Raw genomic sequence first — 14017 nt, 5'->3', positions numbered from 1 at the left:
TTCTCGATAAATGGGCTATCCAACAGTAATTAACATAAAATTTTTCAATTCACACCAGGCGTTTCTGAGATAAGCGTGTTCAAAGAAACAATCAAACTCTACACCTTTATATAATAGTATAGATATAAAAACCGAAACTTACCCGAATGTAAGGAACGACTGCCGAGGGGTAATCACCTCTCGCCAATCGACATTCTATTCTCACTCCACTTACCATCAGGGGTCTTATTCTCTAATCCCGCACGTTATTTTAACAGTGCGTAACAAGCACGTAACACAACACATCATGTTTAGGACTATAGAAATTTGGCTTATAGAATACCATTCCACGCACATTTCTCGGAGATAACATGACACGGCCGCGTTACGCGTTTACACTATCATACAGAATAAGGGCCCTGATGCAGACAGGTCACTTTGCCATGCACGTGTAAAAAATCATTGAAATCGTTCCCCATTCACTATTAAGCTGGAAATGTTATTTTTTATTTCATAAACTTCATTAGACACCGCGTTACAAGATCTCCGGTTGAAATGAACTGTGAACTACATGCAGTTCTTTGTGTCAGTAACAATAGGTATTTTCTATACAAGCCTCGGATGTTCTTTGTTCAAGACATGCTCTCTCTAATCTTGTTTCTGTTTTATATCTATTTTGAAGGAAATTGCTTTTTAAATATCATAAATGTTGGCGTACGTTGTAATCATGATTTTAATGAGAAAGATATTTTTGCTTCGCTTGTAGGTAATTGGTATGTAGAGATTGTGTTTTTGTTATGGCAGAGGATGTCCAATATTTTTTGCCTAGTTTGGGACTCTGCTTGTTTTGTTTTAAATTATTTTTAAGTACTAAAATTCTTATGAATAATGTGCCTTTTATTTGTAGGGCCCTACTCTTTGCTTACTTTTTTGGGCAATATAAAACTTTATTATTACTATATAAAAAAAATACTAAAATTCTATTCCATGCTAAAGCGTAATTTATTTGAGATAGTAAAAACACAATTTTCTCAGTTTCTCTATATAACATAATGCATAACATCACGCATTTTATCCCCGAAGGGGTATGCAGAGGCGCAACTAGGGCACCTACTTTTCGCCAAGTATGTTCCGTCCCATGATGTGATAGGGAGCGAGCCTATCGCCATATCGGGCACAAATTCCAGACTCCGGGCTGATACTGAGCAGAAAAACCCAAATATCACTTTGCCCGACCCGGGATTCGAACCCAGGACCTCAGAGCGCTATTGTACCGGACATGCAATACAACTACGCCACCGAGGCAGTCAGTTTCTCTAATAAGTATCAAATATATTAATGAAAGAACCATTGGATCTTTTTATGATTTCTGTTTTGTCAATGGCAGGCCAGAGTGCCATTTTAATACATCGATCTTCGTTGCTGTAATACAAACCCCTAAATATTATATCTGTTTATTCATAAACCCTACTTATGAAATTTGTTTACACCTGTCAAAACTCCATCATAAAAGGCCCAACAAAAATGGCGGCTATTCGTATTAAATATTACACAACCACGTCAGAATTATCCTGTACCGTAATAAATTATAATGACACCGTATTCGCAGCTGATGAAAAAGGATTTTTACAATGCCTGATATAGAGTAAAAAATAAAGTAGTCTACACATAGAAGTACAGTTTTATTTTTCTCAGTCTGTGTATATCCAGTTCCAACAGGCCGGCATAATTGTGACGACTGCTGAAGGGTAATCATCTTTCGTCAGTGGACATTCTATTGAACACCACTCTACTTACCATCAGGTGTAGTGGCGTCACTTTGTCGTATAAAAAAAAGTTAAGAAATTTAGTTCATGGTGGGCTGCCACCTAATTTGTGAATATGCCAGGATAGCGACTACTATATAGAAGATGTAAAACCCGCTATAGCCCCGTAAATGTGTCCGTTTAAGGATCAGACTGTATATATCCATATTCAAAGAGTCCGGCGTGGGATAAACATAAAACATAGAGTGTTTGGTAGCTATCTAGCAGTGGCGAAGGGTGAATTTTTTTATAAGGTAACTCGATGCAAAAAATATGCCTTAGTTAACATATCGCGGCCAATTTATAACAAGAAAATACAAACTAAAACACACGTAAATAAACCTAAAAGGGAAGCCGGTAGGAATCGAGTTGTATGGACGCTGCTATCTAGATTCCACTCCGCTTATCCTCAGATGCAGAGAATTCATCTAACTGTGACCGTAAAAAAGCAGATATCTACTAATCAACGGTTATTAGTTTATGAATATCTCGAAGCATCTGGCAGTTTTATTACATGTATAATAATATTACCCCTGTATTAATATACTGTCCCACTATTGGGCACGGACTTCCTCTACTACTGAAAGGGATTAGGCTTTAGTCCCCCATGCTGGCCTAGTGCGGATTGGTAGACTTAACATACCCTCAAAATTCCTATAGAGAGCTTGTCAGGTGTGCAGGTTTTCTCACGATGTTTTCCTTCACCGTTATAGCAAGCGATAATTCACAAAGAATACACACATAAGTTTTTTAGAAAAGTTAGAGGTGTGTGCCTTTGGGATTTGAACCTGCGGACATTCGTCTCAGCAGTCCGTTTCACAACCAACTAGGCTATCGCCCCTATTACATGCATACTATAAAACGAAGTCCTCCACCGCGTATGTCTATCTGAACGCGATAAACACAAAAACTACTGAAAGTAATAGGCTTTGAATCGCGTGACAATAAAACGGGAATTTGGATCAGTTATATGTTCGTTATTGATAACTAAATAATTGACAGTAGATGGAGGGACAACTTGTGACAGATCACTGGTAGAAACTGGACGCGACAGACTGAAGACCCGGTGAAATGGTGCGAATTGCAGGAGACCTATGTCCAACAGTAGGCTGAATATCATGATGAAACTACTCATTACAGTCATCTTGGATATTTATTTATACAGAGAAACATAAAGGTGGACTTAATGCTAAAGGCATTTTCTACCAGTCAACCTTAGGGTGGTGCAGAGGTAAACAAAATAGGTGCATCTTCAACAGTGAAATAAATATTTGTTTAGCATATAATAATATAATAAAAAAAATGACAAAATACCTCAAAATATAGCATACATTTTCGAGTTCCGTAAAAAAACCTACAGTGCCCTTATCTAGGATAAATAATTGCTTAATAATCCTTTATTCAGCAGTAATAGGCTTTGAATCGCGTGACAATAAAACGAGAATTTTATCCCAGATAAACACTTTCACGCAGGAGATACCGCGAACCAAAGTAGTATGTAAATTTCAGTTACAAACAAAACAGTTTTGAATTGTTATCCTGTCTTTCGAATCTTAAGACGTAAAGTCACAATTACACTGGAAATTTCTAACCAGAAAGGAAAACATAAACGTGAAGTTTATTAAGGCTTGTGTTTCCTCCTGGAAATCCGAAAGTGAATTTATTTAAGAGGCTTTGACTACGAGTCCTGAATTTATTTTTGTAAATCAACTAAAATGTCAAAGAAGTGATTTCACGGTTCAGTTTTTAGAAATTGTTTTAATTAAAACCTTAAAGAATAAAATTATTTATAAAATCACCGATGTTAAAGTACAGTTGAGTTAATATAAATATTTTATGTCATTTAAAATTTTAGGTTTAAGATTCTTTAACAATTATTATTTTGCAGAATATGTGTTTTTATGAATTTATTTATTTCATTTTTATACCCATTATAACATATTTTTTTTAATATGAAGCAAATAAAAATAATGCAATGGTGAACATTGGAAATGCATTGTTGTTTGCTTGACAGGATGTTTTTACTCTGTCTTTTTAGCAATATAGCTTGACCATAGACAGTCGAACACCACAAAGAAATTAAGTTCATTTTAACCTTTATTAAAAGCAAATATCTATTTAAAGATCTTGTAAGAAGACTCAAAATTAGTTTCAAAACTAAAAAAAAGAGAATTTCAAATGAAGAAACCACAAATGCACTCGAATTTATATTATTAAACCCTTCTTGCAAGACAAATTTATTTAAACCAGCCATTGAAAGCCTTTACCCTTTATCTACTTTAATCAAAGTAAATTGGGGTTTCTACGGTGTAACGTCAGGGCCCTGAGGTCTATTCATGTTAGAAGAAAAGATTGAGGGCCTGATTGAGGCTGGTTGATTAATTTGTCAAAGGTCTTTCTAAAGATGCCCTCTCTTTTGTCATCCGGTGTGCAAATCGGTGGATTTTAACGGAATTAGGATGTAAACATATTGTGACGTGTTTGGGTAAAGATTAGTTATCTTCTATACTTATAATAAATCTGTAGAGAGGTCAATTCTGTACATGAAATATATTTCCAAAATAACTATCAGGGGGTGATTAGGGATCGATACTGATGCCAAAATGCAATTAGTAAAATTTTTGTCTGTCTGTCTGTCTGTCTGTCTGTATAACCGTTATAGAAACAAAAAAACTACTCGACGGAGATTAACGAAACGTGGTACAATTATTTGTCATACTCCTGTGCTGGTTATAGTATACTTTTCATCACGCTACAATTAATAGGAGCAGAGCAGTGAAGGGAAATGTTGGGAAAACGGGAGAAGTTACTCCATTTTTAAGCTTCCGTCGCGTGTGCAACCTTAATGGTTAAAGCTACACAGAAATCATGTATGACGGAAATGTTCTCCTTAAAATTATGTAAAAAATATCCCACGACAGCATATGTCTATCTTTTATGGTTGACTCACAATAACACGTGTAACTCCCGATAGTTTAGCAGTTCGAAGCTTTATCATTATATTTGTCTACTCTTACGTTTATAACACTCTCAGTCATCCCTAATTAAAAAAGTTAACATTATTAAATATTCCATAAAAAGAATCATAGAAATCGGTATAGAAACACCAAAGTTATACATGAAATACGCTAATAATAAGCCATCATGCGTGAATACTGAATCATGCTATAAGGATTATTTTTGTATATATATAAGGTCGCGAACGCACAGGCAGGCGACTTGCTAGGCACCTAGAGGCTAGCGAATCACCTAGCGAGTAGCTTCGTAAAACGAACATTCTCGAACGTTCGCGACCGGCTCCATTTTTGAAGTCCGAAATCCACGCGGACGAAGCTGCGAGCGGAAGCTAGTTATAAATAAGAGTATGGTGTAGGAAATATGAAAAAGCAGTTTAGGTGCTCTCCCAATAGAACAGGGCGCTAAATGTATTTCTAGAAGCTATCTATTCCAGATTTATGGAAAAAGAAATTAAAAAACATTTATTTTACTTTGGTGGTATAAATTTATTAATAATGTGGATATTGTCTTATTAATTTAAAATAAAATTGCTATTAAAATTATTGATTCATGACGCTTCAGTGGCGTAGTTGTATTGCGGTACGACTGCAGTGCTGAGGTCTGGGGTTCGATCTTCGGTCGAGCAATTGTGGAATTTGTGTCCAATACGGCGATAGACTCTTCCTTACCACATCATTTTGCGAAATGAGCAATTGTGGAATTTGTATGTTTGTGGAAATACGGCGATAGAATCCCTCTATCATTTCGCGGAATACACATTACACACGGCGGAAAGTAGGTGTGCTAGTTGCGCCTCTGCCTACTTCTTCGAGGATAATAGCGTAAATGTATGATGTACTTTGTGTGTATCTTTAAATTATTTTACCACTTGCATTGATTATTGTATATTTCAAAATATTACAATATATTATACCTTTTTTTGACTTTCCTGTTAGTACCTAGTTAGGTCCAATAGTAGTAAGTCCTAATTACTATTTAGGTATTTTAAATACTTTATTTTGCTCTAATACTGTCAAACAACAATAGATCGTAGTCATTACTGCCACTAGTACGCTAATTAGATACTATTTGAGTTATAATGATTGGAACTAAATTCGGTTGGTATTAAATTTTAATCCAATTATCGTCTTCGAACTATGTTCGGTTCTCAATAAATACTATCTATTTGTGAAAGCATGTATTCATACTAATTACTAATTAACAACATTGATGTGTAATATATGTTTGTAGTATTAATTAGCGTTCTAAGATTATGTAGAGCGGACCTTGGGAAGATTGTCATAAAAATTTTGCACTTATGTGATGGATACTTAATTTACCATGAAATAGCAAAACATCAATCTGAAATACTTCATATATTTTCCATATCACAATTTGCGCGTTTTTATGTTAATATCAACATATTTTCTGTAAACATATAATTTTTGTATTAATATCTAAGGACGCTGTGATATCTTGTCATACGGACAATTCAAGTAAGACAGCGACTTATTAATTGGTAATAACTTTTGGAGAAAAAATTTGATCCTGATGGCCGGTCTATACCTATCTATAATATAGTTTAATGTCTTTGTCTACATGTTATATGACTAGTGTTTGCTCGCAATCTTCCGTAAGTGCAGAATAGAGCATTTTGCGATGGAAGTTATTTTGCTTCAAACTGATTCAGCGATGATGCTTTGGATTTTTCATTATTGACGTAAGCACGTAATTATCGGGTTAATGAATTGAGCAATAATATAGGAATGATCTAGTAATGTATTTATTTCAAACTAGATTTAAATTTCGATATTAACTTTGTAAGCATCGGTGGTTCAGTGGTAGAATGCTCGCCTGCCACGCGGGCGGCCCGGGTTCGATTCCCGGCCGATGCAAGTACGTTATTTTTAATACTTTTATGTCAGAAAGGTTTGCTATACGCTGCTGGCTTGTATAACCAGCAGTCCCTGGAATTTGAGCATTTACGGCCATAGGTTTGTTGTAGATAATAAGTACAATACGTTGAAACTATCTGCAGATGTAAAAAACATTAAGCAAATTCCAATATTATACTTACTGTATTCAGATATGAGAAACTTTTGATGCCAATTTGTTTATTTTTTTTAATTGCCTCTGAAGGCAGACAAGCTAATTCTTTGGGAATTGGTAAACATGATCATTTACCTTAAAAATAGTTATTGTTTGCACTCTTGAACATTACATTACACAAAATAATTTAAGGTGAATGGATTTGTACGTGTAATGCGTTCTTTAGTTGCACGAATCCAAGCATCGGTGGTTCAGTGGTAGAATGCTCGCCTGCCACGCGGGCGGCCCGGGTTCGATTCCCGGCCGATGCAAGATTCTTTTTATTTTATTTTTTTGTTTATTATAACGTAAAATTATATTTTATACTAGCTTTCGCTCGCAGCTTCGCCCGCGTGTATTTCGGACTTCAAAAATGCAGCTGGTCGCGAAGGTTCGAGAATGTTCGTTTTACGAAGCTACTCGCTAGGTGATTCGCTAGCCTCTAGGTGCCAAGCAAGCCGCCTGCCTGTGCGTTCGCGACCTTATGTATATACAAAAATAATCCTTATAGCATGATTCAGTATTCACGCATGATGGCTTATTATTAGCGTATTTCATGTATAACTTTGGTGTTTCTATACCGATTTCTATGATTCTTTTTTATGGAATATTTAATAATGTTAACTTTTTAATTAGGGATGACTGAGAGTGTTATAAATGTAAGAGAAGACAAATATAATGAGAAAGCTTCGAACTGCTAAGCTATCGGGAGTTACACGTGTTATTGTGAGTCAACCATAAAAGATAGACATATGCTGTCGTGGGATATTTTTTACATAATTTTAAGGAGAACATTTCCGTCATACATGATTTCTGTGTAGCTTTAACCATTAAGGTTGCACACGCGACGGAAGCTTAAAAATGGAGTAACTTCTCCCGTTTTCCCAACATTTCCCTTCACTGCTCTGCTCCTATTAATTATAGCGTGATGAAAAGTATACTATAACCAGCACAGGAGTATGACAAATAATTGTACCAAGTTTCGTCAAAATCCGTCGAGTAGTTTTTGTTTCTATAACGGTTATACAGACAGACAGACAGACAGACAGACAGACAGATAGACAGACAGACAGACAGACAGACAGACAGACAAAAATTTTACTAATTGCATTTTTGGCATCAGTATCGATCCCTAATCACCCCCTGACAGTTATTTTGGAAATATATTTCATGTACAGAATTGACCTCTCTACAGATTTATTATAAGTATAGATTATTGTGTAAATAATGCAATTCGCTAGATAATTTATCAAAACTTGTTTGAGATAGGTTATCCGAAAAATAATTATTTGCCGTAAACAATTATGTAGATGGTTGGTTGTTTAATTACACAGTTAATATTAAAGTATTTTTTATGTAAAATTAATATTATAACTTATAAGGGCTATAATATTAAAGTTTCAATCTAGGTCGTAATTTCTGGAACTACTGACCTGATGCTGAAAATCTTCCTTAATAATTAGACAGGTATATTATTCCCACGTTTTATAGGCTACTTTATTACGGGGGACATATTGCGGGAGATCGTGAGCAAACTCTAGTAAGTTAAAGATAAAACATTGCTAGCAATCGGCAGCTAGGCGCCAATTATCCTTCGTAATCGTAATGGATGCCAAGACTTCACATTACCGAATGAAAATGATAATTGTTAATAACTATATTATGTCGTTCATATTTTTACATTTTATATTTCCGAATTTCGAATTCACCAGAGGAAAGCCTTATTAATCTTATAAGAAGTACAAAAAAACTCAGACATAGATCTTTTGACAGATTCTTATTTTATTTGTTTCACATAGAACTTTCATGTAAGTACAGAGAATATATTTTGTTTTATAATAGCAGTACTTATAAATAATAATGGCATCAGTTTCTAATATACCTATAATCTATACATATTATAAAACAAAATCATCAAAAGCTGTCTGTTGGTATGTGATCGATTTTCTCAAAATCTACTGAACGGATTTCTGTACAGTTTTTACTAAAAGGTAGTGCAATTCTTGAGGAAGCTTTAGGTTAATAGTGCATTACAGTTTTATGTAAATTTACTGAAATATAACGATTATTGTTGAAGAGGTCGCGTGGGTGTAAAAATCTCGTGGGTCGGGATTTACGCGGGAAAAAAAATGTAACACACTGATTTTCTCGGGCACAGCTAGTACTATTTAAAAGTACTTATATTAAAAAGTGTCCGGTGTATTCAGCTGTCCTCTTATAATAACTTGATATGGGAAAAGGAATCTTTTCAATATAAAAAACTCGAAGTGAAAATTTATTGGTACCTACAAATTATTCTCAAATACGCACAGGTATGCTGGGTATTTCACGATGTTAACGTTTCATGTAAAGTCAGTTACAATGAAAAGTATTGGGAAAGACCAGCACGCGCCCTGAAGTTGCTGTTTAATATGGCTGCTTTGAAATTCGTTTTACTGGTGGTAGGTCTCTCATATGTGATTGTCCGCCTAGGTGTACTATCGCAATGTCTATTTATGCCGCCTAGCTGCATGCATTGTGTAGTCACTGTTGTGTTCCGGTTTGATAAATTTTGTAGTTAGTGTAACTGGACATGTAATTCAAAGGGTTGGATGGTGTTTCTACTGTTTATAGGCGGTCGTATTGCTTACCATCAGGCAAACGGCAAGCTCATCTCGTAAAAACAAATGTTTCAAAATTGGTTTAAACAAACAAATTCTTCCGTTTAGTATAGATTTCTCTTCAAACCTACGAAAAGTATTTTTTAAGTAACGGCTCAAGGCTCAAACTTTCAGTCTCATCTTTATTTAATGTACAGTCAGCCACATAAGTAGCTCAACGAATTCAAATCTTCAAATCACTTATAAACTTTTGTGTTCTTAATAAAAAAAAATGTTCTTCACAAAAATAAAATACCAGGTCTTCACTTTACTTTATAGAAAGAATAAAAAACGTTTTTATTTTTAAATTTATAGGCGTTTTGAAGTTTGGAATTTGTTCAGCTGCTTATGTGCCTGACTGTGCCTCCGTTTTAAATTTTTAAAACTTTTCTACCATTGAATTTGTTACGGATAATTGGAGCGACCAGTCTTGGCAATTATAAAGACGGTTCGAGAAAAAACTTGAAATCGGTCTTGAATTTATTCAGTTTTAAATGCTTTGAGGGAACGATTTTGGTTATGCAAGTTTTATAGATGCTTATATATCCTACTAATATTATAAATGGGAAAGTTTGTGAGGATGGATATATGTATGTATGTATGTTTGTTCCACTTTCACGAAAAACTACTGAACGGACTTGGATGAAACTTTACAGTAATATTGGTTATACATCAGAATAACACATAGACTACAATTTATAATGATTTTTTGGTCATAATATAAATATTCATATCAAGTAAGTCGGATTTTTTTTTTATCCCGGAAACCTTCTTCACGCTGGCGAAGGTGCGTGCATAAGCTAGTACTTATATAAAAATGATCTTGTCATAATTCTCACGAAATCGATATTCATCTCAATAAAATGGAGGCTGTCGTAAAATAACCATCTTTCTATAGCTCAGTATATGAGATATGAATCCCTCCTAGCCGGATTTCGGTCACGGCAGCCAATATCATTGGAGATCAGCCAGGTGCTCTGGAGATATTATAGCGCACAACTCTCATAGTCTGGTGAGACGGCAATCCGACATGACCGGAGAGAGATCAGGCGCAGGACCAATGGCTTTACGTGCTTTTCGAGGCACGGGGGTATCACACTGCCAGTTCCTGACTCCAAGCTGCGACTGAGTAATTTTTAAGATGTATAAATCTCAGCATTATTACTTTTGGCGAACATGGTTTCGAACATAGAACCTCAGCGCGGTAGTTGTTTTCGTACCGCGTATGACAACTACGCCACCGAGGTAGACTTATTAGGATATTTCTGTTCCCAGTTCAATATGCAACGCACCGGTCATCGTTGTTTATAACTAATCAGCGTTTTAATAATCACAATTTAGCCTCCTTTGATCAAATCATTAGAGAGATAGAGACAAAACACTTTATATTGTTTATTGTCAATGCCGTAAAATTATATACATAATTATGAACAACTTAATTACTTACTTAAAATATCCGATATATAATCCGATATATACTGAATCGGCTCCGAAAGAAACAAATTTAATCAACACTCATTAAAATAAATGTAAACTCAAACAGCATTCAGAATAATGTTTCCGTTAATTCAATTTAATTATTGGAATAAAGTAAGCGTACGTGTCACGCTTTCATGGAAATCAAAGGAGTTATTTCGTTTCATATTTTTGTATACTTTATGAATACTGTTTTAATTAAAACTTGAATGTTACGTATATTCGTTCGCTCAAAGGGAGGATTTGCATAATATTATGCTGGCTTAGTAAAAGTCTATGATTTGGTCTAGTGATTGTGTAAAACTGGTAACACTCACGCCTTTTATGGAAGGGATAGGCAGAGGCATAGCTAGTGTACCCACTTTTCGCCGTGCGTCCAATGATGTGATGGGGGCAAACTTTGTTTAATACTGTTAACGAGTAGCATAAAAACATATTTAACGGTTATATGTATTAACCGGTAGGCAGAGGTGAAAGGGTAGCTACTTTTTGCCGAGTTTGTTCCGTCCCAAGATGTGATAGGGTTGTTTAATATTTTTTTTATCTTCTCTGTGTATTGAGTACGATACTTGGAAACACTAACTTGTTTCTAAGTTGGTGTTGGTTGGCTAGAGCGTTAGAGTTGGTTAGAGCGTTGTTTATAACTGCGTCTAGATTAGCAGAGTTTGACTGATGAACAGCTTGGCTTGAAGCTAGATTAACATGTTAATTGGACTAATATCTTTTTCAGATAATAAATTCATATCTAGTTTAAAATATTTTAATGGCAACTATATTTCGCTTGCTCACTATTACAAGGCTCTATGTTATGTGTTTTTGCATTTGTTAATTTATATATAAGTCAATTTTGCCTTTTTAGTAAACGTTTCATATAATAAAAAAACATAAATAAAGGGGGAAACTTGAATTATTTTTCCCAATTTTCACACCAACATGAAAATTTTTAATCTCATTTTTCTGATATAAACAAAAAGTAAGGACCTTGTAATAGTGAGCTAGCTATTTCATAATTTATTACACTTAAAACAAACGAAACCTAAACAATACTTCTTGCAAAACATTTTTTATGCTTCTTTGTACCCTATCATCTTCTAGGCAAGCTAGCGTTCCGTTCATAGCCACTTCTCCGAAGACTTTTAGCGCATCCCAAACATCTTCTAGTCGTGGTTGGTGAGGTACCCGAGAGAAGACAGCTACGTCTCCGTTCTCACAATCCCTCATGAGGAGCAGGTTCTTTATAACCAGCCATTGGTCAGCGCTTTCATCGTGTAAGCGTATTTTCGTTTGGTTTTCTGAAAGTTTTTATATTAGATCAGGGATCTTATTCTCTATGTCAATGTAAACGCGTAACACGGTTGTGTTACGTTAGCTTCGTGAAATAGTATTTTGTATGCCAATTTCTATTGTGTTAAACGCAACGCGGTTCGTTCAGTGCTTATTACGAGCTGGCAAAATAACCTATGGCATAGGGAATAATATATACACATGATCTCATAAAAGTCGTAGGAGGTCGCTGGATGCGGGTCGCATCCAATAGGGCGATCTGGAAGTCTTTGGGGAGGCCCATGGTCAGCTGTGGACAAGCTGTGACTGATGATGATGATGATAGGGAATAAGGCCCCAGGAGTTAATAAGGTAAAGAGTATTAGTGTAGAGCTAATAGGTATTCAGATTTGTTGCTTTACCTCTGTCGTCATTTTCATCGAAAATAACGTTTGCGAAAACTCCTTTACTACTTTCATTTACTTGTAAGAAGTGTTTTCTGTCGAACGCATACGGCCTTTCACCAGACTTTATTTCCAGAAGGCAGCTGTTCCAATCAACTGTGTTATTGAAGTTACCGTATTTTAGTAAGTTTCTTTTTCTTTCCTGTTTTAACAACAACTTTGTGAAAACTTTAAGTTCTTAATACTGATAGATGTAGTAAGTTAATTATTGAAACTCCTTATTTAGTGATTATTTGTATACTTTACATTGTATATTTGTAGGTATTAGACAAAATATTGAGAAATAGAGATACTAATCTGTGGTAATAACACAATAGCTAAAGCTGGTAGCTCTCTCATATGTGGGAGTCCGCCTGGGTAGGTACCACCGCAATGTCTATTTCTGCCGCCAAGCAGCAGTATGTAGTCACTGTTATGTTTCAGTTTAAAGGACAATGTAGCGAGTGTAATTACTGGATATAAAAAGACTTAACATCTCATGTCTCAGGATGGCGATCGCAGTGAAATACCAAACAATACTTTATAATTCATGGTGTTGGATGGTATTTCTACTGTTTATGGTCGGTCGCTTACTATCAGGCGAACGGTAAGCTCGTCTCGTCATTCAAAAGCATTAAAATAAATTACAAAATCTATAACTGTGCATTGTTGAAACGATATTAAATTCTAAAGTATTACTTACCCTCTCAGAAGTTTTCCGTATATGAATCTTGAAACAAGAAACCCTATCAGACATCCGATAATATGCAGTTTGCCAAACATCCGCCATTTTGTCTATATCAAACCCAAGACCGGTTATGTAATATGGGCATGTTTCTCTCATATCTTTTGTTAAAATAGACTTCGATATATTTTTTACATTAAACGCTGCATTGAATTTACTATTTGTTGTTTCAATAACTTCTGTTACACTTATGTTTACATTACTAGTTTCTGTCGTCGAGTAATCAAGATCTAAACCTCTTTTTCCAATTGCAAAATATTGCTTTGATTTCGCTGTTCCAGTCACGTTTTTCGATGTGTGATTCTTCTCACAATCACAAGAACTTGCTAGAGATTTTAACGTTAATATGAAGAAACAGATTCGTTTTATTGAACACCACATTGTCTGTCGTTCTAGTTGCTGATCCACTAAAGATTGATCCAAAACTTTCAAACGTCATCTATATAATGCCTAAGGATGTTTGTTTGCTTTCAAATAATAATTCAGATGATTTTATAAACACATTGTATTGTGTTGAGATGATGGCAGATTAGTATCGATTGTTCTGTTACGTTTAGCTAAACATTATGTAAATGATGGACT

General features: G+C 35.1%; 1 protein-coding gene and 2 non-coding genes across 3 annotated transcripts; 2 read left to right on the top strand and 1 right to left on the bottom strand.

Annotated features, from left to right (window-relative positions):
- The first annotated feature begins 6605 nt into the window (after positions 1-6605).
- Trnag-gcc lies at positions 6606-6676 on the top strand. Its single transcript has one exon. It is a non-coding gene; the product is annotated as a tRNA-Gly (tRNA).
- Positions 6677-7070: 394 nt separating this feature from the next.
- Trnag-gcc lies at positions 7071-7141 on the top strand. The gene has a single exon. It is a non-coding gene; the product is annotated as a tRNA-Gly (tRNA).
- A 4378-nt stretch (positions 7142-11519) lies between these two features.
- On the bottom strand, positions 11520-13835 carry LOC119193333. The gene is made up of 3 exons (XM_037446927.1): positions 13394-13835; positions 12670-12853; positions 11520-12276 (listed from the first exon to the last, which is right to left on the bottom strand). Exons 1-3 carry the CDS (start codon positions 13814-13816, stop codon positions 12005-12007), a joined length of 879 nt encoding a protein of 292 aa, XP_037302824.1. The 5' UTR covers positions 13817-13835; the 3' UTR covers positions 11520-12004.
- Positions 13836-14017: the final 182 nt, after the last annotated feature.

This window comes from Manduca sexta, unplaced genomic scaffold, assembly GCF_014839805.1.
Source record: "Manduca sexta isolate Smith_Timp_Sample1 unplaced genomic scaffold, JHU_Msex_v1.0 HiC_scaffold_40, whole genome shotgun sequence".
NCBI classification, from domain to species: Eukaryota; Metazoa; Arthropoda; class Insecta; order Lepidoptera; family Sphingidae; genus Manduca; species Manduca sexta.
The sequence above is the reverse complement of the archived record's forward strand: the minus strand, read 5'-3'. Positions and strand labels throughout refer to the sequence as shown.

What these genes read in the sequence shown, in the direction of transcription:
- LOC119193333 (XM_037446927.1), bottom strand. Translation starts at nt 13,816, where the DNA reads ATGTGGTGTTCAATAAAACGAATCTGTTTCTTCATATTAACGTTAAAA. An exon ending in TACGGAAAACTTCTGAGAGG is followed by an intron (nt 12,854 to 13,393) that starts GTAAGTAATACT and finishes TTGTTAAAACAG; the next exon opens with GAAAGAAAAAGAAACTTACT. An exon ending in CGATGAAAATGACGACAGAG is followed by an intron (nt 12,277 to 12,669) that starts GTAAAGCAACAA and finishes AAAAACTTTCAG; the next exon opens with AAAACCAAACGAAAATACGC.